At 35.1% G+C, this 23,821-nt stretch overlaps 1 protein-coding gene across 5 annotated transcripts in view; it reads left to right on the top strand.

Annotated features, from left to right (window-relative positions):
* CRPPA (CDP-L-ribitol pyrophosphorylase A) overlaps window positions 1-23,821 on the top strand; it is a 282,773-nt gene that overhangs the window by 151,825 nt on the left and 107,127 nt on the right. For 4 of the 5 annotated variants that reach the window (XR_002807444.2, XM_023639317.2, XM_023639320.2 and 1 more), the window contains exon 9: window positions 17,228-17,359. Coding sequence is in view for 4 of the 5 variants with exons in the window: in XM_023639317.2 (XP_023495085.1) it covers window positions 17,228-17,359 (132 nt within the window). In the remaining variant the exon portion in view is untranslated. Of the gene's footprint in view, window positions 1-17,227; window positions 17,360-23,415; window positions 23,629-23,821 lie in introns of those variants that run through there. The other variant, XM_023639316.2, reaches the window with a different exon arrangement.

Raw genomic sequence — 23,821 nt, 5'->3', positions numbered from 1 at the left:
AAAACCGTTTAGTAGAAAGCTCTCATTTTACAAGAGATAACCCAGGCCATTTCTTTGCCTGGATCGGAGATAATTTCTTTATATTTAAGGGGTTGGCAATGTTTCTTGTTAAGTGCCAGTTAGTAAATATTTTAGGCTTTGTGGGCCATTAAAGTCTTTGTTACAGCTATTCAACTCTGCTGTGGTACTGCATAAGCAGCCACAGAAAAGATGTAAAATAATGGGTGTGGCTGTGTTTCAATAAAACTTTATTTCCAAAAAAAAAAAAAAACAGGCAGGTGACTGGCTTTGACCTGTGGGCCATAGTTTTCTGACCTTTAGATTTTCAATCCTAAATGACCTGTTTGCCACAGTTACTCAGTATCATTACCTAAAATATCTGTTAGAAATTTCTTTAATAGACATATACTCGCTGGGTCAAGTCTCATGATTTAAAGTATTACTCATGTACCAATTCTTATGTTTTTATCTCTAATCATCATTACTCTATGTTGTGGCAGGAATGTTCAAGTGCGCGCAGTTTAAGAAATTTGAATCCATGTTCTCTCCTCCAGGAACTCCCGACAGTCCCTCTGTTACTTCACTTTTGACCTCATCACAGCCATCATGACGGATTTTGCTAATTGCAAATCTTCCAAGCTACCCTCCTTATTAAAACCTTCCAGAGGGTCCTCATCCTGTATTGGACAAAAAGCAGTCAGGTCATAAAGGCTTGGCCTGGTTGGGCTCTTGCTTCATTTTATCATTCTGACTCTCATTTCCTCACTGAGCAGTTTGTGCTCTGGTAATACTGACCTGCTGGAGTTCCACACAGGCACCATGTTACTTGACATAACTGCGTTTACTCTGGTGAGGTTTTCTACCTGTGACACTATTTTTCTAGTGTTTGCTTGCCTGGCTCTTATTATCCTTAAAATTTGAGTTACAATATTTCCTCTCGGAATCCTTCCTTACACTGTGCTCAGTCCTTTCCCTTTTCCCAACACAGCATGAGTAGGAATTCAGAAATGTTTATTGACTTGAGTTTGGCCTTGATATTCCTGGTCCTGATGTCTCCTATTCCACCCTGTTTCAAGTGCTGCCCACCATAAAAAAAATACTTTGTGGTTCCTTGCAGAAATGAAGGGGGGTGAGGTATGAGAAAGTAAATAGAAATTACATCTCAAGTAATAGCTGCATTCTTTTAAGGAGAATAACACTCCTATTTCTACCTGAGTTTTTAGGCCATTATTTATTATGTATAAATTTGAACTTTATGAATTTTACTATCTTGATTTCTGCTGTCCTCCTTACTTTTTAGTATAGTTCAATTATTTTCCATTTTGCCTTTTAGAAAAAGAAATATAATTATCAAATTTACAGATATCTGTTTTTAGTTTTTGTGAAGTATATCTTCATGCTTCATGTTAGGAAGCACATCTTATTGTGTCAGTAAATGACTGCTTATGTCTTATTTTAAATTATTTTCTGTATTTACTCTAAAAAGTAGCATTAACCTTTGAAATGTTTCTCAGTTTTAAGTGGGACATTATTTTTCTCTTACAAATTGAATTTAGGGGGTGATTTTCAAAATTTTTGGAGGAGGCATCCTGTAGTTTTGTTTCAGAATAAGTCTGATGGATCACTACTATATTAAGCAAATTAAAAATTGCATTTATGAGCATTCATTTTATCTTTTAGTTCATGTGTGTAGCATTTACTAACGTAGCTAATAAGTATTATGTTATTTTGACAAAGACAAAAGTTCAAAACCAAAGATTATGGAAGATAGCTGGAGATTTCTCTTCCTACTCTATTTCTGTATTTTATTTGGATTGTGCAATTAATTGATTGACCTATTAGATACTTACAATGTTAACAGTTGAAGAAGGGTTTTTTCTTGCAATCTATCTTCTGCAATTAAATGGATCCAGAAGCCTGAAAGTGAGTAGCCTGTGCCCTTGTCGTAAATATAAAATTGAACAAAATTAAAAATTGAAAAATTGTAAAAAATATAAAATTGAACCTTCAAAGTTATATGCTAGGATTACAATATATCAGCAGAATGTGATATTTCACTCATTCGTCTGTGTTGCTCAACTTACTCTTCCACCGTGATGAAAGCATGTGCCACGCAGATGTTCCCTAGTCGCGGCTGGCTATTCAGTTGAGATCAGCATACATATGCCTTATTGTATCGTTTTATGTGTGCAGACATGCACAAGTCTGAATTGAAAAAAACGTGTTTTTCATCTTAGGCATTACACTTTTCATCTCTACAAGTTCTATTTGGATCCTTTTTCTATCTTCTATTTCTCTACTTAGCTTTTGAAGATATGGGATACAGTTACAATACCCGTTTTAATATCCTCGTCTGCTAATTTGAACATCTTTATCAGTTCTGAGTCAGTTTCAAGTGGTGTATTTATCTCCTTATTATGGATAATATTTTCCTCCTTCTTTATATGCCTGGGAATTTTTTTGTCTGTGTGTGTTTAAGGTGTATTGTATGGGTTTTTAATTCTCATCTAACTTGGAAAATTTTCAGCCATTATTTTTTCTGCCCTTCTCCCTACTTCACTGGAACTCCAGCTATGTGTATATTAGGCTGTCTGAAGTTGATCCATATCTCACTGATGCTCTATTTGTTTTTCCTTTTTTTCCTTTGATTCTTTTTGCTCTGTTTCATTTTAAATAGTTTCTATTGCTATATTTTCAAGTTCACTAATCTTTTCTTCTGTAATATCTAATCTGCTGTTAACCCCCTCCAGTGTATTTTTTTTTTTTTAAGTCTCAGATGTTGTTTTCATCTTTAGAAGTTAGGTTTAGGTTCATTTTATATCTTCCTTTTCTCTACTTAACAAACTCATGCTTTTCAATAGCTTTTTTTGAACTGATGGAACACAGCTGTAAAATTGTTTTAATGTTCTTTTCTAATATCTGTGTCACTTCTGAATTAGTTTTAATTGGTTGGGTTTTCTCCTCATTATGGGTCATATTTTGATATTTGATATTTTTTAATTGCCTGCTAGATACTGTGAATTTAACCTTGTTGGGTGCTAGATATTTTTGTATTACTATCAATATTTTTGAGCTTTGTTTTAGGAAGCAGTTAATTGGAAACAGCTTGATCCTTGTAGGTATTGTTTTTATGATTTTTAGAGAAACTAATTAGTTTATTTAGTATAGGGCTAATCATTCCTCACAAATGAGGCAAGACCCTTCCTAGTATTCTATCTAATGCCCTGTAAATTATGAAGTTTTCCGGTCTGGCTGATTGCTGCCACTGCTATTTCCAACCCTGGGTGTGCAATGGGTACTGTTCCTTCTAATCTTTTGGGATGGATTTTTCCTCAGCCTCAGGCAGTTTTCTCAAATGCATGCACTGATCACTACTCTGCTGAATATGTGAGAGAGTTATTCTGATAGTCTCCAGAGTTCTTCCTCTGTGCATCTCTGTCCTCTCTGGGGCTCTGCCCTGTGAACTCTAGCCACCTTTATCTCCCCAGGCTCTTAAACCTGGATATCCCTCATCCCCTGCAATGTACCATGGCCTGGAAACTGATTTAAGGCAGTAAGTTGGGGCAAATATAGGATTCACCTCATTTGTTTCTCATCTCTCAGAGATGTCCCTTGTTCCCAAGTGTATCATGTCTTTAAAATCCTTATTTCATATAGTTTGTACACTTTCTTTTACTTGTTTCATGTAGAACGGTATATTTGGTCACTGTTACTCCCACTTGGGCAGAAACAGAAGCTGGGCCCATTTCAGTGTAAGAGTTTTATTTTCACACATTAATATTCATCCACATTTTCAGAAATATATTATACGTAAATAAGAAAAAGCTCAGTCTGTATTAGCTTAGACTCTATAATTTTGCTCATTCCAAATCTAATTTTTCACAGCAGGATTTTAAGTAGCAACATAACATTTAGACAGGAATGAAAATTCCTTTTGTAATACAGATATATAAGTTAATGACCAAAAAAATATTAATGGGATGTATGGCCAGCAATGATACCATATAAGCTTCTTTTGTTCTAGACAGCCTTATCTATTAGCACTTTCACCAATGTTGAAATGTCCATTTTCTATATTCTTGTGTATGGTTGCCACTAACTACCTGTGACTATGAGCCACAAAGTGGCTACTGTACTTTTATATTTACTTAACTTTAATAAATTTGAATGTAAATGTAAATAGCCACATATGATTAGTGTCTACTCCAGTAGACAGTGCAGTTCTAGACTATGTTTTATTTGGTCACCCTTTATATTGGATCTGTTCTATTACATGACGTAGCCTCATGGAAAAAGAAAAAATTTTCTCTCAGAAATATAAAGTTAAGTAGCCCTTCATTTTAATCAAAAATAGCCCAGTGAGGCTAAGCACCAATGGCCTTCCAGTTTGTTATGGGAAGCACTGTAATTGGAATTTCTGGGTAGTGTACTTTTCTCTGAGACTAAGGTTTTTAATATTTCCTTAAACTAGCACAGTTTTTGTATATCTTTTGTATAATTATGTAAGTTTAAACATTATCAAATAATTCAGAAGAAGTATATATGATCTTAATTTTGTGTGTCTATATTGATTTTGGTTATTAGATTATGAATTTCCTGATCCCAAGGAAATCTAAGATTATTGAATGTTACCAAGTGACTGTTAATTTCTGAGCTTATTAAACAATTATTAATTACTAAGATTATTAACTGATTTTTGCCATAGTTAACAAAAGGCGCACGATGAATCTATGGAGGGTCTGCTGACACGGCTCACCTACAGTGTATACCTGCATTTCCATCGCTTTGGGCATGTCCTTGAGTACATTTTATTTTCACTGCATATTCCAGACACCTCATTTTCTAAGAAGCTTATCTTTAATTGTTTTGCCTTTTGAAACACATTAAAATATATTTTTTAAAAATTTCACTTGCAAGTATAGACACATTAGAACAGAATCTTTATGAATTTAAAACACTTTAATAGACTTCATAGTGGTTGGCTTAAATGTATAAGGTGCCTTTGTTTGTGAACTCTAAAAATATTCATTATTTCTAAAAGATATCACATAATGCTTGTCTATATGGCCTGCAGACAAGCTTAGTAATAATTATAGATTGTTGCTTAAGCAGTAATAAATTTTATCATGTAAAATGAAATTTTTATAAGTCACTAATATATATAAGGATGATATACTAAACTCCGTGAAGAATCACATACCTCCTTTTAGCAACTTCTTTCTTCAGTGATTTATATTCTGACATTTTTTACCTCAAAGAGAAAAGTAAATAAATAGAGTTATATGTTTTAAATAATATTAAACAAATCAATGCTTCATATTAATCATTGGGATTGCTTTTAACTTTTGATTCTAAAATTTGTTACAGATGGTACAAATGTTAATTAAGTTAATTGTAGATGTATGTTATGCTTAAGATAATTGTGCCGTAATGCAACAGTGGCACAGTTATGTTCTTATAGGAGAAAGCACCTTGTGAAATAATCTGAAAAAATGTTCGTTTTATGACTTGTTTTTTTTTTGAGGAAGATTAGCCCTGAGCTAACATCTGCCACCAATCCTCCTCTTTTTGCTGAGGAAGATTGGCTCTGAGCTAACATCCATTCTCATGTTCCTCTACTTTATATGTGGGACGCCTGCCACAGCATGGCTTGATAAGTGGTGCATAGGTTCCCACCCGGGATCCAAACCAGTGATCCCCAGGCCGCCAAAGTGGAACCTGCAAACTTAACTGCTGCGCCACTGGACTGGCACTATGATTTTTTTTTGACATGTTTTAAAGTAATGTTAGGTTTTTCTATTTGCTGTTTAAAATGTGAAGTTCTGGTTTTATTACTTCTTTGATCTTTGAAATAAGGATCTGAGGCAAAATGTGTACACAAATATAACATTTGTGCTGATATTGCAAAACATTTTTTATTTTTTCTAATCAAAAGAAACATTTTAAAATCTTTTGTATGGTTAATATTTTAAGGCAAAGTACTATTTATTTTATTTACTACTTCTTGTTCAATGCCATTATTTCTCAACCTACTAGTTTTGCTAATATTTTATTTTGTTAAGATTTACAAATGAGCTGTTAAGCATTTACTCTGTTTCCATGATAGATTAAAACTTAATTAGTTTCTATTCATCAGAATTAAGACTTGAATTTCATGATGGCATTGATTTAAACTTGTTCTAAAATGAACTGACTCAATATTAAAATCTTGTTTCTTTTTCTTTTAAAGTACAATTCATTAAAGTAATTTGCATTAATAGAATCCATGTAATTCATAAATAGTTGAAGTGAGATGAAAGTTTTTCTAAAGTTGTTTTTAATCCTTAAGATAAACTCTTACTTTGATCCTCTTAGTATTGGCTAGTTTCATCAGTTATTAGATTTTCCTCATATTTCTTTTGGAAAGTCATGTTTTTGAAGATGTTGGACCTAATTCACACAATTTATTTTCTGTGCACATATGTAGATAATTTTGCAGTATCTGTTGTGTGGATTCAGAGAACCTCTGGTCTATCTACCAGTTTGTTCTAACTCAATTATTGGATAATTACCAGAACTTTCATTTTGACCATCCTTCTTTCCACTTTGGTGGGCATTAAGCAACGCATTATTTGGATATATACTTAAGCTTCACAATTGACTTTCTTCTTAGTCAAATAAACAGAGAGTCTATTTCCCCTCCTACCACAAATCCTGACTCCCTTTTCAGGCCTTCCTGTGAACAGGGATGCTGGAATGAGACAGAAGTGTTAAATGTGGGGTTATGGAATTCCTGGTATTTTAAAGAATATTGTACTTGATATTAATTATTGTCCTTTAGTGAATGTACCTGTCCTCAGAGACAAGTGAACAATCGGATTTTAAAATAAAAAAATAATTGTAATTCATCAGGGACCAGGAATGTATTCAATGGTTACTAGACAAATGCAAAGCATGTGTGGAACTGAATGGAGAAGACGGGCGCAGAGGAGCCTTTTCCAAACTCTGAGCACCAGAAACCTCGCCCACCCACCAAGCTGGGAAGCTACCCACATGTTAAATGTTTAAGCAGTTTACTGGTTTATAGGAGTAAACTTGCTACTTTTTAACAAAATGAAATTAGGCATTCTTTTTGGGGGCCTAAGAAGACAGCCTTATCTTTTTTTATGTATACATGAAAAAGAATTGTTAGAAATTACATCCTAAGTGGGGAATACTGTTTTTACTGTAATTTCCATGTAGCAAATTAGTGAACAGTGCAAAAAGAGATCAAAGAAAATCTACTTGATGTAGCTATAAGCAAATCTGCAGAACTCAACCTAGATGAAATGTTTTGCTACATTTCAATGGATGCAAGCCTGTCTAGGCTGTAAGTTTGTTTTATTAAGGCAAAAACATTTACATTTCTCCTGAGCTATGGTCATTTTGCAACCCTCTCCTGTGGTGGTTGTATAAACCTACACTGTTTTTAAAATTAAAACAGATTGCATTCTTGTACCAACTGACTTTTTCCTGGAACTTGTAAGTAGTTGGTCTATTATAGAAGTTCAAAATTAGTAGCACTATGTAAAATATATACTTAGGTTTCATGGTTTTGGTATTAGGTAGTACATCTGCTGGAGACTGTCTTTTGTTTTTCATGGTGTAATCAGGCTTTCCCATCTGGTGAAAGAAAACTTTGAGATGCATCTTTCTTCTTCATACTTGAGTTTTGTCAACCTGCTTATACATTTCATAAGGTCAACATTCATGTCTGTTTCTTTAAAAATTAATTTTGTCAACTAGCACAATGTTCAGCACATAGTCAGTATTCAGGAAAAGGACCTGTATTATTTTCCTATGTTCTGCTACTTCATGTCTTAAACTTTCCCAGTAATTTAAGTACTTGGTTTGGAGGGATACCATAGGCAGTTTGTAGATGTGTAAATGGCTTACCTAAAACCCGCTTTGCACCATTTCCTTAATTTAATTCATGGAATCTATGGTGAACAGCATTGACCTACTGGTTTTTAAAATGCCATTAACACTTTTTTTCTCTCCAAGGAACTAGGGTGTGTTGTACCTTATAGATCTATAGTCTTCCAGGCCCTATTTAGACATCTCATGACTTGGTGGGAACTTTTAAAAACAATTGTACCGTATCCTTCAGTTTAACCTAGATCTTTTTGGTATAAAACATGTTTTCTGTAAGAAAAATTAGCTTCTATGTGTTTAGTAAATAAAGGAGCTAGGTCTATGTAGTGTGGAAGTGCCTTCAGCTCATATGCACCTTTTCCTAGATAGAAACAGCCAGACAAAATGGAATAGAAAGACAACATGGGAAGGAAAGGGAAAAACCTTCAACTCAGCTGCTGCACTGGAAGCAAAGGCCTTCATAAAACTTTTTAAAAAAATCTTTGATATATTAGTTTCCAGGAAAAGTGCAGTAAAGCATCCCTCTGTGTGTATGGATTTGGAAATTTTATCATAATTCAACGTTTTTGCTTTGTGTATTCAGATCTGTGTTCTTAGTAATAAGGTTATGATTGTTACAATTTTTTTTATTATGTATTCTTCCTCTGTGTCTGTGTTAACGGTTTTGTCTTAAACTCTACTGTATCATATTAATTGCTACAAACCTTGTTTTTGGTGGTATTTGCATGGTAGATCTTTTTCATTTTTTTATTTGGTATGTATCAGGATGGTTTTCTTTAGACATTTGTGTTATAACTAGCATATTGTTACGTTTTTCTCAAAAATCCATTCTGATAATCTCTGTTACTTAGGAAAGAGTTGTGTATTATTTTTTTATTATTACTTTTATATTTGGGATTCTTTCTACTTATTTTATTTTGCAGTTGTTATTGCTCTTGACCAATTGTTTTGTGTGCTACTTTCCTCCTCTGCTTTACTGCATTGATACACTTCATCTTTTCTCCCTCTGCCAGGTCAGAAACTATAAAATATAGTTGTGTACAGCTATATTTAATACATATTAAATATCATTACTTTTTAATAGACGTAATTATTTATGAGTAAACCAAGTGTAAGGTTTCTAATTTCTGTACTTCAAAACAAAACACAGATTCAGCAGACTTTATCCAATGAGGATTCTCGTTCCAGTATAATTTGTTTTTGTCTTGAGTTTTAGTTCTACCATTTTTAGGCTCCCAAAGTTATTATTTACTTTTATAATTAATAGTTGATGTAATTAACTGACATTTTAAAAATTAATTTTAGGTTGTCTTTTAGGACACTCTTTTAGGAAAATTAAAAATGAACACCTGCTCCCAGCTCTGACTGCCCAGAGAGGTTCCCCAGCTCCTGGCAGGCTGAGCTTCCTCCTGGGCCAACTTTAATGGCAGCTTTGCAGTGCAGAGCTCCATTCCCAATTGTATCGTATTCCTCCTTCCTTCTCCAATTAACATGTTACCAGCTTTTCTACTCTTTCATTCTTGTGCATTTTAAATCTCTGTGGAAGCTGTAATTACAAATTAGAGCAGTCTTGTCTATTTTGCCCTTGTGCTACTTGATCTACAAACTCCCTCCCCACCCACCTTATTATATTGTGAGATTTTTTAGAACTCAAAATTTGTCAGGAAGACTTACATTGTATTAAACAAGAAATGTCTGTTTGTCTAGTTGTCTATCTAGGCTGGCAATAAGGTTTTCCAGGTTGCACATTGCAAGACTCCAGGGCATTCTATTCAAATAAACTACGTTGGGTGTAGTGGTCGCTGGCTTTACATTGTCTATATAGTACAGTTAAAAAGTTAAATAACGTTGCAAGGCTATTAACCCCAAACAGCAGTGTTCTTCCTCAGTGTAGCTGGTATGAGGCTGTGTAGTGATCTTGCAGTGTGCGCTCAGGAGAGAATCTTACCTGCAGCAGTCCTCTGGCTTCAGATTCATAACGTGACTGTAATTTCCAAAATTGTCTTGAGTTTGGGAAAGTAGCCTGCTTTTTCTTGGCCAGCCCAGCACCAGGAACTTTAAGTTCAGCTAGATATTTCAAATTCATAAGAGTAGAAGAAGCCTTTGTGGCACTGGTTTGCACACCTTTGTGGAAGAATACAGGCTAGGAAGAAAAGGCAGGGCCGAGATGGACAGGTCTTCAGCTTTAGCTCTTGAACTCATCATCTCACACTGGTATAGGGGCTTTTTTATTTTTTTGCACTACTTCTTCCTCCACTGTGGCTTCTCAAGGGTGAGGGAGGGGCATCTCAGAAGGCAGTGTGTGAGCCATCCTTTTAGAAAGCTCAAGCTACAAATAGGAATGAACGTATTTTGCAACAGCTGATGGGCATTAGTTTCCAGGTGGCAGCTGGGGAAACACCTGGTTAACAAGTTAATTTGCACTGAAGGAAGGTCTAGTATTCATAGTTCATTCACAGCTCTTCCAGCCTGACTGTGGTTCACCAGGCAGGAGTTATTTTTGCCATAAGCATTGCTGTCTGGTAAAAAAGCTAACATTTCACCTTTATAAGTTTTCAGGGAAACAGAACTAGGATAAGGTGAGCCCAAGGTCACAGGTTTTCTTCGTCTATTTAGCACATAGAAAAACCTGAAACCTTTTCTTTCTGCTTTTCATCTTACAATTTTTTTTGTTTTTGCTTTTCTTCATTGTCTTTTCTTTTGGTTTCTTTATGGATTGAGCATTTTTAAGGAAAAAAGCCTTTATTGTCACCTTAGATTTCAGGAGGAAACAGCTATATGTCTTTGTCTTCAATTAACTATATTTAATGAAAAATTCCAAGAAATAGTTATTGAATATCTACTAAATTAATATACATTCCATGTCCTTGCAGGATTCTCTTTAAAAATGGGTGTTATTAAGTGCTTTTCCATGGAAAAGCAAAATGCGAGTGATGGGTGATAAAAAGTCATTCTCTTATGTTACAGAAAGAACATAATAAGATGTTTTGTTCTGTTTTATTTTGTACTTATTTTTTTAATGAAGTAACATTGATTTATAAAATTTTGTAAATTTTGTACTTCATTATATTTCAACTTCTGTATATGCTCCATCATGTTCACTGCCAGAGGTCTAGTTTCCATCCATCACTGTACACGTGTCCCTTTATCTCTTTTGTCCTTCTCCCATTTTCCCCTCTTATAATCACCAGTCTGTTCTCCATACCTGTGTGTTTGTTTATTGTTGTTGTTGTTTTTATCTTTCATGTGAGTGAAATCATATGATATTTGTCTTTGTCTGACTTATTTCACTTAGCATAATACCCTGAAGGTTCATCCATGTCTCAAATGGCAAGATTTCATCTTTTTATGGCTGAGTAGTATTCATTGTATATATATATATATATATATATATATATATACACCACGTCTTCTTTATCCATTCATCTTTAAATGGGCACTTTGGTTGTTTCCAAGTCTTGGCTGTAATAAATAATGCTGCAGTGAACATAGGGGTGCATGTATCTTTTTGAATTAGTGTTTTCATGTTGTTTGGATAACTATCCAGAAGTGGAAGAGCGAGATCATATGGTATTTCTATTTTTAATTTTCTGTGGAATTTCCGTATTGTTTCCCATAATGGCTGCACCAATTTATATTTCCACCAAAAGTGTATAAAGATTCACTTTTCTCCACATCCTCTCCAACAGTTATTATTTCTTGTCTTTTTAATAGCCATTCTCAGAGGTGTGAGGTAGTATCTCTTTATGGTTTTGATTTGCATTTCCCTAATAATTAGTCATGTTGAACACCTTTTCGTGTACTATTGGCCATTTATATATCTTCTTTGGAAAAAAATGTCTGTTCAGATCCTCTGCCCTTTTAAAAATAGGATTGTTTCTTTTTTGTTGTTGAGTTGTAGTAGTTCTTTATATGTTTTGGATATTAACCCCTTATCAGATATATGATTTCTGAATATCATCTCCCAATCAGTAGGTTGTCTTTTCCTTTTGTTGATGGTTTCCTTTGCTGTGCAGAAGCTTTTTAGTTTTATCTAGTCCCATTTATTTTTTTTGTTTCCCTTCCCTGAGGAGACATATCCTAAAAGTTATTGCTAAGACTGATATCAAAGAACATACTGCCTATGTTTTCTTCTAGGAGTTTTATGGTTTCAGGTCTTACATTCAAGACGTTTTAATCCATTTTGAGTTAATTTTTGTGTATGGTGTAAGATAGTGGTCTACTTTCATTCTTTTGCATGTGGCTGTCAAATTCTTTCTCTGCATCTATGGAGATGATCATGTGATTTTTATTCTTTATTTTGTTAATGTGCTATATCACGTAGATTGATTTGCAGATGTTGAACCATCTTTGCATTTCTGGAATAAATCCCACTTGATGGTGGTGTATGATCCTTTTAATGTCTTGTTAGATTCACTTTGCTAACATTTTTTAGAGGATATTTTTGCATCTATGTTCATCAGTGATATTGGCCTGTAATTTTCTTTTATGTGTCTTCTCCTTGTCTGGTTTTGGTATCAGGGTAATGTTGACCTCATAAAATGAATTAGGAAGCATCCCCTCCTCTTCAAGTTTTTGGAAGAGTTTGAGAAGGATAGGTATTAAATCTTCTTTGAATGTTTGGTAGAATTCACCAGAGAAGCTGTCTGGTCCTGGACTTTATTTTGCGGGGAGGTTTTTGATTACTGTTTCAGTGTCCCTGCTAGTGATCAATCTATTCAAATTCTATATTTCTTCCTGATTCAGTTTTGGAATGTTGTATGATTATAAGAATTTATCTGTTTCTGGGTCATCCAATTTGTTGGCGTATAGCTTTTCATAGTATTCTCTTATAGTCCTTTGTACTTCTGTGATATCCATTGTAATTTCTCCTCTTTCATTTCTGATTTTTTTTTATTTGAGCCTTCTCTCTTTTTTTTCTTAGTGAGTCTAGTTAAGGGTTTGTCAATTTTGTTTATCTTCTCAAAGAATGAGCTTTAAGTTTCATTGATTTTTTCTATTGTGTTTCTAGTCTCTATTTCATTTATTTCCACTCTGATTTTTATTTCCTTCCTTCTGCTCAGTTTGGACTTTGTTTGCTCTTCTTTTCTAGTTCATTTAGGTGTAGTTTAAGATTACTTATTTGAGATTTTTCTTGTTTTTTTTTGAGATAGACCTGTATTGCTGTCAATTTCCATTTTAGTACTGCTTTTGCTGCAAACCATAGGTTTTGGTATGTTGTGTTTTCACTTTCATTTGTTTACAGGTTTTTGTTAATTTCTCCTTTGATTTCTTCATTGATCCAATAGTTCTGCAGTAGCATGTTGTTCAGTCTCCACATATTTGTGACTTTTCCAGCTTGCTTCTTGTGGTTTATTTTGAGTTTCATACCACTGTGGTCAGAAAAGTTCCTTGATATGATTTCAGTCTTCTTAAATTTATTGAGATTTGTTTTGCTTCCCAATATATGGTCTTTTTGAGAATATTTCCTGTGCCCTTGAGAAGAATATGTATTCTGTTTTTAGCTGGAGTGTTCTATATGTATCTATTAAGTCCATCTGGTCTGGTGTTTCATTTAATGCCAGTGTTTCCTTGTTGAGTCTCTATCTGGATGATCTATCCATTGATGGGGTATTAAAGTCCCCTACTATTATTGTGTTGCTGTCTATTTCTCCCTTTAGATCTGTTAATAGTTGTTTTATATGCTTTGGTCCTGCTCATGTTAGATGCATATGTATTAATAAATGTTATATAATCTTGATGGATTGTCCCCTTTATCATTATTTAACATGTATCTTTATCTCTTGTCATCTTTTTGGGCTTGAAGTCTATTTTGTCTGATATAAGTATAATTATACCTGCTTTCTTTTGATTACCATTTGATTAGAGTATCATCTTTTATCCTTTTACTTTTGGCCTATGTTTGTCTTTAGAGCTGTGATGAGTTTCCTGGAGGCAGCTTGTTGGGTCTTGTTTATTAACCTATCCAAACACTCTGTATCTCTCAATTGGTGAATTCAATCCATTTATATTTAGAGTGATTATTGGTAAATGAGGACTTAATATTGTCATCTTGTCTTTTGTTTTCTGGTTCTCTATATTTCCATTGTTTCTTTTTCCTTATGGTGGTTTTCTGAGATGTGTTTTTTTAGTTTCCTCTTTTATTATTTTTCATGACTCTGCTCTGAATTGTTTTTTTTAAAGATTGAAACCTGAGCTAACATCTGTTGCCAATCTTTTTTTTTTTCCTTCTTTCCAAAGCCTCCCAGTACATAGTTGTATATTCTAGTTGTAGGTCCTTCTGGCTCTGCCATGTGGAATGCTGCCTCAGCATAGCCTGATGAGTGGTGCCGTGTCCATGCCCAGGATCTGAACCAGTGAAATCCTGGGCTGCTGAAGCAGAGCACATGAACCCAATCACTTGGCCCTGGGGCTGGCCCCTGAATTTTTGTTTTGTGATTGCCATGAGGTTTGTATAAAACTTTTGAGTTTTGTATAAAAGAAATCATAGATGAGATAGTCCTTTTTCTGCCAATAGCATCTTATCTTCATTTGCCTATGCAAGTTTCATTCTTTTCCTCTTCCCTTTCTATGGTTTTGTTGTCACAAATTATCCCTTTTTGTATTGAGTTCATTACCAAATTCAAGTGGTTATTGTTATTTTTTTAGTTCTTTGTTTCCCTTTAACCTTTATTTTATAATTGTTTATTAACCCATTCTGATACAGAGCTTGAATTTTCTGATTCTGTCTATCACCTTGCTCAAAGCTTTTTATTTCTTTGCCTTTTTGTTTCAAGTGAGGAGGGCTCCTTTCAACATTTCTCGTAAGGCAGGTGTAGTGGGATGAACTCCCTCAGCTTTTGTTTGTCTGTGAAAGCCTTTAATTTTCCTTCTCTTCTGAAAGATAACTTCTGAATAGAGTATTAGTGGCTGACAGGTTTTAATCTTTCAATATTTTGAATATATCATTACACTTTCTCCTGATCTGTAGAGTTTCTTTTGAGAAATCTGCTGATAGCTGAATGAGGTTCCCTTTTAGGTTATTATTTTTCCCATGTGCCTTTTGTATTCTTTCTTTGTCATTGACTTTTGACAGTTTTATTATCATATGTCTTGGAGGAGGTCTTTTTGTATTGAGATAATTGGATGTTCTATTGGCTTCATGGATTTGTATACCTAGTTCCTTCCCCAGGTTTGGGAAGTTCTCAGGTATTATTTCTTTAAATAATCTCTCTGCTTCCTTCTCTCCTCCTTGTGGAATACCCATTATCTAATGGAGTTGGATAATTCTCATGGAATTTGTACATTTAAAAAAAAAATCTTGGTTCTTTCTCCTCTTCTGCCTTCATCATTTCTAGTTTTCTATCTTTGAGCTTGCTAATTCTCTCCTCCGTATTGTCCAAATCATTTACAATGATTTCTGATGCATTGTTCCTCTCATTCAGTGAGTTTTTCAGCTCCAGAATTTCTGTTTGGTTCTTTTTTTTTTCAGAGTTTCAATCTCTTTGATAAGATATTCCTTCTGTTAATTGATTTTACTCCTGATCTCATTAAACTGCCTGAGTTTTCTTGTAGCTTGTTGAGTTTCTTCATCACAGCTACTTTGACTTTTTTTATCGGTTACATCACAATCTTGCATGGCTTTATTTCTGGTTTCTGGAGAATTATTTTCTTTTTATGATACTGTCTTGCTATGACTTTTTTGTGGTGCTGAGTTATTCCTTTGCCGGTGCATTTGTTTTAGCAAAATCTTTTTTTTTTATTTAGGTATAGTTTTGTTTATTTTTAATCAAATGTACTAGAGGCTTTACTTTTGTTTTTCAGTAGGTGGTGCTATGGTGCTAGTTTTTTCTTTTTCTTATCTGAGCTGACTCGCTGTATTTAAGGATCTGCACATTCCTCCCTCCACTGCCTCTATTGAGGTGTCCCTGGTACTCTCTTCGTTGCCACCTGTGCCTCTAGGGGTCACTGATGTCTTGCTGTTGTCACTGGCTTTGCTGGCAGGGGTACAGGGATGGCTGGTGCCTCTGCTGCTTTCAGGATTACCTGTGTTGGAAGGTCCAGCTCTGTGGCAAGGGAAAGAGGAGGAGGGAGCCTGGTTCACAGGGCACCATATCTGCTGTTGCTTATTACCTTGTGGTCATAGGTGCTGCTGTGGTTGGAATGTAAAGAGTTCTGTGCATGCCTCCCCTCTGCTACCAGGCTCTGAGCTGTGGCCAGGGGCCCAGGATTGTGGGGCTCCACTTCTGCTCCTGTTCTGCTACCCATGGCTGTAAGTGCTGCTGTGGCTGGCATGAGTTTTTAAAATTTGTTGTTGTGAAAGAATACACATATTTCTGAGTGTTTATTCTATATGTGCATTTACATTTTTAAATTGTATATTTTGAGGCTACTGTTGTGGTGTAGGTCTTTTATGTCCCGTAAAAGACAAGCAGTACTGTAAAACCTCCAAAGTAGTTCAGAGAAATGAGGAAAGATCACCCTAAGCTCCTTGAAATTTAAATGAAAAATGTTTAAAAAATAATCATTTGAATAATTTCAAGAAGAACACTAACATTGCTAAAAATCTTGTGTATAAAATTCTGCTGGATTTACTTTAACAAATAGATCATTATTTGTTAGCATTCTAATTATTAATTACTTTAAAAAGGATTCTTCTAGGGGCTGGCCCTGTGGCCAAGTGGTTGAGTTCGCATGTTCTGCTCGGTGGCCCAGGATTTCACTGGTTCAGATCCTGCGCGCGGACATGGCACCGCTCATCAGGCCACTCTGAGGTGGCGTTCCCACATGCCACAACTAGAAGGACCCACAACTAAAATATACAATGATGTACCGGGGGGCTTTGGGGAGAAAAAAAAACAGAAAGAAAAATAAAAGAAGATTGGCAATGATTGTTAGCTCAGGTGCTAATCTTCAAAAAAAAAAAAAAAGCATTCTTCTAAAAAGCTTTATGTACTTAGATAAGCAGTCCCTTGACTTTTATTAATATTGTTAATTTCTTAACAAATATATTTATATATTTATTTCTATCTAGCCTAGTTTCAAATTATGAATTGTTTAATGAATTAATGAAATCATATTCTTTATATTTTTGACTCTGACATAGGAAATAGAATATGAGCATTTTATATTTTTCAGTAGTGTTCTCAATAAGTGTTTACTGCATCTGTATTTAAAAAGGAGGATTCATTGATCTTATTAAATATTTATGGCTTGAAATGTTTAATTAGGAATTAATGCAAATTGATAAAATAATTGCAATATTATAATTGTATGTGTTTTGAGCTTCTTTAATGTTATGTTTTTCACGTTGAAGGAGATGGTATTATAAGTTACCTTTTATATTATTTTGCAGGTGCATTTTCTTGATTATAAATTAGTACCTTTTGGTCAGAAAATGGAACATCTAATGCAGATTAAGGAATTTGCAAAGGAGGTGAAAAAAAGAAATATTTTGTTATGTGGCCTTCTCATATATTACCCACAGGTAGGTAAAATGTTAGTCTCTTCAGATTGTATGTTCTGTAGGTTACAATTTTAATAGTGGGAACCTGATTTTGTTAAAAGTAAGGAGATATTAATAATAAAAATTTTGCTGCAAATTTAACTGGACTTTTGTATTTAACTGACAACCCTAAGGTCACAACTCTTAACCATTTGTATAATTTGAAATCACTTATTTCTTTTACGTTATGTTAAAGATATTGGTGATCAAGCTCTTAATCACTTGACAGCAATGCCTGACAGTCCCATTAACAGAGGGCATGGTATTTAATTAGAGAAGAACTCTCATTGTCACTATCTTTTAATAGTAGCAAGGTAGTTAAGCTGAGGGCAAGTTGAATTAGCATTATAGATTCTTTGTGCAGAGAAATGCTATTTAAATGAAACTATTTGGGGAATCTGTTAGAAGAGATCGATTTGCCCTTGTGCATAGATACCTTTCATCAAACTTGTATAATGCTTTATAGTTTCCTACAGGTACCACACAATAGTCAAGCAAGTGAAACAGTCAACTGCTCTTTTAATGGTCTGGAATAAAAGTGATTTGGTACTGACTAAGGAATGACAAGTTTTAAAGTTATATGGTTGATGAATAGCAGCTATTGTTTATGTAATATTTAAAGTGACTTTTTAGCCTGAGGGTAACAACATTTGTTTTGAAACAAATGAATTTTAAGTAAATATAAAGAGCATCTTTTTGCCAGTCTCTTGGTTTTCTTTAACTTCGAAGTTGTTACCTCTGCTTCCGAAATATGCAAGCCTGACCTCTCATTAGTCATCAGGCACAAGGCAAAGTTCAGTTTACTTGGGATCATGGAATTGTAAAATGTTAGTGCTGTAGGGACTGTTAAAGTCAGGACAGCTAAGCCCTGAAGAGATGCATCTACTTGCCACATATAACTGGCAGAGTAAGAACAAGAACTCAGGTCAGTATCTTTGTTCAGGAGTATTTCCTTTGCAATAGATTCTCTTTGCTTGTACTCTAGATTATTATGGTGGGAAACATAAATCAATTCTTTCTCTGGTGCCATGCTGAGGATTCATGGATGCACACGAGTAATGTTACACTATGCAGATATAAAATAGAGTTCACTGAGGAAAAGCTCAAAAGTTGAGGAAAGGTAGAGCACACACAATCCCCGGAACTCTTTGTCCTTTGTTTTAGGCTAAGCAAAAAGGGTCTGTACTAACTGTAGCTAACATTCCAGTGGAGAGTATGTTTGCTAGATGAAATTTAGCATGTCCTGTTAATTTTGAATTTTCAGATAAAGAATAAATTTCGGTATGAGGATGCCCCAAATAGTAAATGGAATTTACTGGCACTAAAAATTATTTGCTGTTATTCTGAAATTCAAATATAACTAGATATCTTGTGTTCTTATTTGCTAAACCTGGTAACCCTTGTAGAGTTTATATTTATAATAAAATTATTCATTTTACCACACCTGCCATGTTCTATATATTTGTGGAATGGAGTATGTTGAGTATGTATATGACTGTACCTGTGAAGGCTTCCTGACTGGAAAAGAAAGACCCTTTGCAGACCATTCCTTGGTATCTAGCTATTATTTTGAGCAAACTTGAACCTGCTAAGTCAGCTGTCTACTAAGCTACCAAAAGTGTGAAGAAGACAATCTTGCAAGGCCTTCAAGATATGTCTGTCATCATTTTAGGAAGCAAAGATAGCTTACTTAGGTGTTACTTGTCTCTTTTTGAAAATACAATAGCGAAGATGTTAAATACAGAGTTCACTTTTGCCCTCAAAGACACAGGTGCAAGTTGATTCTTACTAGCCCAACAAACTGCCCAATACGTAATTACCCCTTAAAGAGAACCCTTGGATATTCATCAGATATGCCATTAAAAAAGCGCCATGGTTAAAAAGTGAGGAAGCATCAATGAATAGAGTTAAACAGACTTCTTTAATGAAGGGCTTCTCGAAAATCCTTAACGTGCTAATGAGCATTTCACATCTCCAAACTGAGGACAAGGGCTATGCATTTTCGATTTGCTTCTGTGACCTTTTAACCATGAACAACTCATGGGACTAATGTTCCCTGGAAGAAACTTTGGGAAACACTCCTCACAAATATACGGTAAGTAAAGAAACCACTACCTCTGGACAGTCTTTTTATACTTTGGTACTAATTTTTCCACTTAGTTAAATTACTGTCTCTAATAGTGATTGCCTATTTGACAGACATTCTGTCAACACTAAGAATATGAAGATATATAAGGTGGAGTTTCCGTTCATGTTTAGTGAAGAGTGTAGGTTTGTACTTTCCCTGGTGCTGCGAGATACCGCTTTCTATAATGTTCATACACTGGGCTTTGTTCCCTAAATCTAAGCTTTCTTCTCTATGGTAGCCATTAGTGTGTTTTCACAGATAGTTATTGTGTATTCTTTTAAGTCTCTGATGAGTGAAGTCTTTCTAGATTTTTAACCATTTTTCATAAGACATAATATCAAGTGCTTTTTCCCTGGATAGATTTTCAGTTGGTGGATAGCCCCTCCTTGGAAGAGAGCATGTATTCAATTGACTTCAATATTGGTGCCATACATGTGTTCCTTCTGGCTTAAAGAAGGCTTGCTTTGTTATATATATGATATTTCTGACCATGCAGATGGTCTTGATTTTTTGGCCACACCTTCACAGTGTTGACATGTGTGATGTTTATAGTTAAACAGAATTACTTAAGCCTTTTTCTTTTTAAACACATTATGTTGTTATGACTCTGTTTGTGTTTGTATAGAGTTCTTTTACACGTGTGTATAGGGCTTTCTGTATTTGGTAAATTTAAACTTATTACTTTTATTCTATTGTTTCAGTCTGACATTATTTTTTTCGATCCAGAATGTAGCATAGGATTAATTAGCTATAGGTTCTTTCTTCATTTAATTTACAAATTAGATATTGTCTATATTTTGTGTACACCTTTAGGGAAAAATTGATTTGGAAAAGGCAAAAGATTGATCCCTTCTTTGTAACTATAAATGTTCTACAGTGTTGTCAGTGATTGATTACTGATAATTCTTTGATAATTTAATCAGTGACAAATGCATCTAATTGTGTAATATTTCAATTGAATTTCTTGATATTTTCTTTAATGATATAAGAAACTTTAACAAATGCTTTGCTGAACTCTAGATCTGCTCCATATGTATTCATATTTTCTAATCATAGAGATATAATTTGCTTAATTGTTGAATATGCTAGTTCCTTAGCTATATCAATGTAGTAGAGCACTAATTAACCTCTTTTTTTAAAGATTGGCATCTGAGCTAACAACTATTGCCAATCTTCTTTTTTTTTTTCTGCTTCTTTTTCCTCCCCAAATCAGCCCAGCACATAGTTGTATATTTTTACTTGTGGGTCCTTCTAGATGTGGCATGTGGAACGTGTCTCAATGTGGCCTGGCTAGCAGTGCCATGTCCGCGCCCAGGATCTGAACCAGCAGAACCCTGGGCCACTGAAGTGGAGTGCATGAACTTAACCACTCGGCCATGGGGCTGGCCCTAACTTTTTTTTCAAAATTGACTTTAATATATTCTAGTGGCCTCAAAAAATTAATGATTTAAAATAAGCTGTTTTTGGGTAGCTTAAACTTAGATTTACGCATCCTGTGACTGGCTTGACCATTTATATATAGTATAAAGTTTTCTTACTTTATCATCTGGTACTCAGTTCCTCATGTTGTAAGTAAATTAGTAAAGATTTGAGGGGCTGGCCCCGTGGCCAAGCGGTTAAGTTCACGCGCTCTGCTGCAGGTAGCCCAGGGTTTCGTCAGTTCGAATCCTGGACGCGGACATGGCACCGCTCATCAAACCATGCTGAGGCAACGTCCCACATGCCACAACTAGAAGGACCCACAACTAAGAATATAGAACTATGTACCGGGGGGCTTTGGGGAGAAAAAGGAAAAAAAAATCTTTAAAAAAAAAAATTAGGAAAGATTTGAAATTTATACTCTATGCTAGAAATGCAGCATAAAGTTTACCTTCACAATTTGTTGAATAAATTTAAATCAAGTCCTAGCCTTCTTTCTAAAATAACAATATAAACATAACTATGAATAATTAAAATTAGGTTTTATAGTTTATATAAAGATTCTTAGTCTCTTTTAAAATATTTTAAATAAGTCTATGGGATAAAATATTACTATTCATTCATCCTGTTAATCCAACTTTGTTATGCAAGTCATCATTGAGGTTCATGATATAAAATTTTATGTTTGGAGAACATGTTCTAATTATTTGAAAAAATCTATATCTGATGATGTAGCAGTGAATTTATAGAGACTTGATATTTCTTGCATGAATTATTCATGCCAAAGACTTAGCTTGCAGTCTTAATTTTGTTGAAGTCTAAAATATTTTTATGATGACTTTGGTTTTGTTTTATTTTTTTGGTGAGGAAGATTGGCCCTGAGCTAACATCTGTTGCCAATCTTCCTCTTTCTTCTTCTTCTTCTTTTTTTTTTTGCTTGAGGAGGATTGTTGCTGAGCTAACACCTGTGCCAATCTTCCTCTGTTTTATGTGGGATGCTGCCACAGCGTGGCTTGATGAACGGCGCTAGGTCCACTCCCATGGTCCAAACCTGTGAATCCCCTACCGCTGAAGTGGAGCCTGTGAACTTAACCACTACACCACCAGGCTGGCCCCATGACTTTGTTTTTTAATGCAAATATTTGCAGGTGTACATTTTGAATAAAGTTTTGCGCATGAACTTCTATGAAAATAAAATTTCTAAAGTCCTGTAGCAATTTTTAATTTAATCTCTGTGTTTTATATACTCAGGGCTTTAGAGACAGAGCACACAGGTTCATGGTTTAAGAGTTTCCCAAAACTATTATAACTGATTTTTTTTGCACTGAATTAGTATCTTGCCCTCTAATTGAGAAACTAGCTATATGATCTTGATGAAGTGACTGAAGTTTTCTAGGCCCTGGATTCTCCATTCGTAAAATGCAGAAGTCTGAACTTCCGTTTTAAAGACTCTGTTGGATGAGAGGATGGAGACACAGGAGGTGTATAGGCTGTGTCAGGTGACACCATTGGGCATTGCTCACTCTGACACATGGACATTTTGGAACTGAGCCTGGGTTTTCTTTCCTCTCCCTATGTGACCATAAACATCACCTGTACTATTATTTCATTAAGAAATTATTCATTAAATAGTTCAGAGAAGGAACTCTTCTTTTTTTCAGGCACCTTAGTGAAACAGAAGACAACAAGGGGGATGTCTTAGTTTGTTCTGCTGTTCTAACAAAATAGCATAGACCGAGTGGCTTATAAACAGCAGAAATTTAATTCTAATAGTTCTGGGGGCTGGAAGTCTGAGATCAGGGTGCCAGCATGGTCGAGTTCTGGTGGAGGCCCTCTTCCAGATTGCAGACTGCCATTTCCTCTTTGTATCCTCACAGGCAGGGAGAGGGTAAGCCCTCTCTAGGGTCTCTTTTTTTTTTTTTTTTTTTTTTTAGATTTTATTTTTTCCTTTTTTCTCCCCAAAGTCCCCTGGTACATAGCTGTGTATTTTTAGTTGTGGCTCCTTCTAGTTGTGGCATGTGGGACACTGCCTCAGCGTGGTTTGATGAGCAGTGCCATGTCCACGCCCAGGATTGGAACCCACGAAACACTCGGCCACCTGCAGCGGAGCGTGCAAACCTAAGCACTCGGCCACGGGGCCAGCCCCTCTAGGGTCTCTTAATAAGAGCACCAGTCCTATTGACGAGGGCTCCACTCTCATGACCTCATCACTAACCAAAGGCCTCACTTCCTAATACCATCACATTTACGGGTTAGGATTTCAACATATGAACATGTGAATTTGGGGAGAGTACAAACATTCAGTCCATAACAGGGAGTGAATTAGCATCCATCAGAGAAAGGTAAAATATTAAACATATTAGCTTGACAGGGAGTATGTACCATTTTAGTTTATCCATTTTCTCTGTCTCCTTTTTTCTCTTTTGAGCTGTCATTCCACTGGGTTTGATATAGGGGGAAATAGGACTTTTGAAAGCAATGTTTGTCTTAGTATTTTCACAGGATGGGGCCATTGGAAAGGACTTCACCAATTAGTGGAGTTACAAAAACCAAGCCCTGGAGAGCTCCGAGGGTGAAGCGGAGGAGCTCTGTTGCCTTCCCACTGCTCTTCAATGCTGCTTTTCCTGCAACTACAGCTCTGGAAGGCATATAAAAAGGAAGAAAATTATCAAAGCGGTTCTGTAATTTTTTGTTTTTTAAAAAATCATTATTTGTAAAAGATTTATGAGAATCCTTCTATAAACCTCCAAAATAGGATATGGAATGGTGAAAGGAAGTTGTTTAGCAACAACGCTAAATTAGATAAAGCTGTGTAAATTCATCCTCTGTCACAAAGTACAAACCAGATCTTTCTGCTTGATGAGTTAAATACTATTGTCCTTCTCTTTTGTCTGGGT

Source organism: Equus caballus, chromosome 4 (genome assembly GCF_041296265.1).
Source record: "Equus caballus isolate H_3958 breed thoroughbred chromosome 4, TB-T2T, whole genome shotgun sequence".
In the NCBI taxonomy this organism is placed as follows: Eukaryota; Metazoa; Chordata; class Mammalia; order Perissodactyla; family Equidae; genus Equus; species Equus caballus.
Note: the sequence above shows the minus strand (reverse complement) of the source record. Positions and strands in the feature narration are given on the sequence as shown.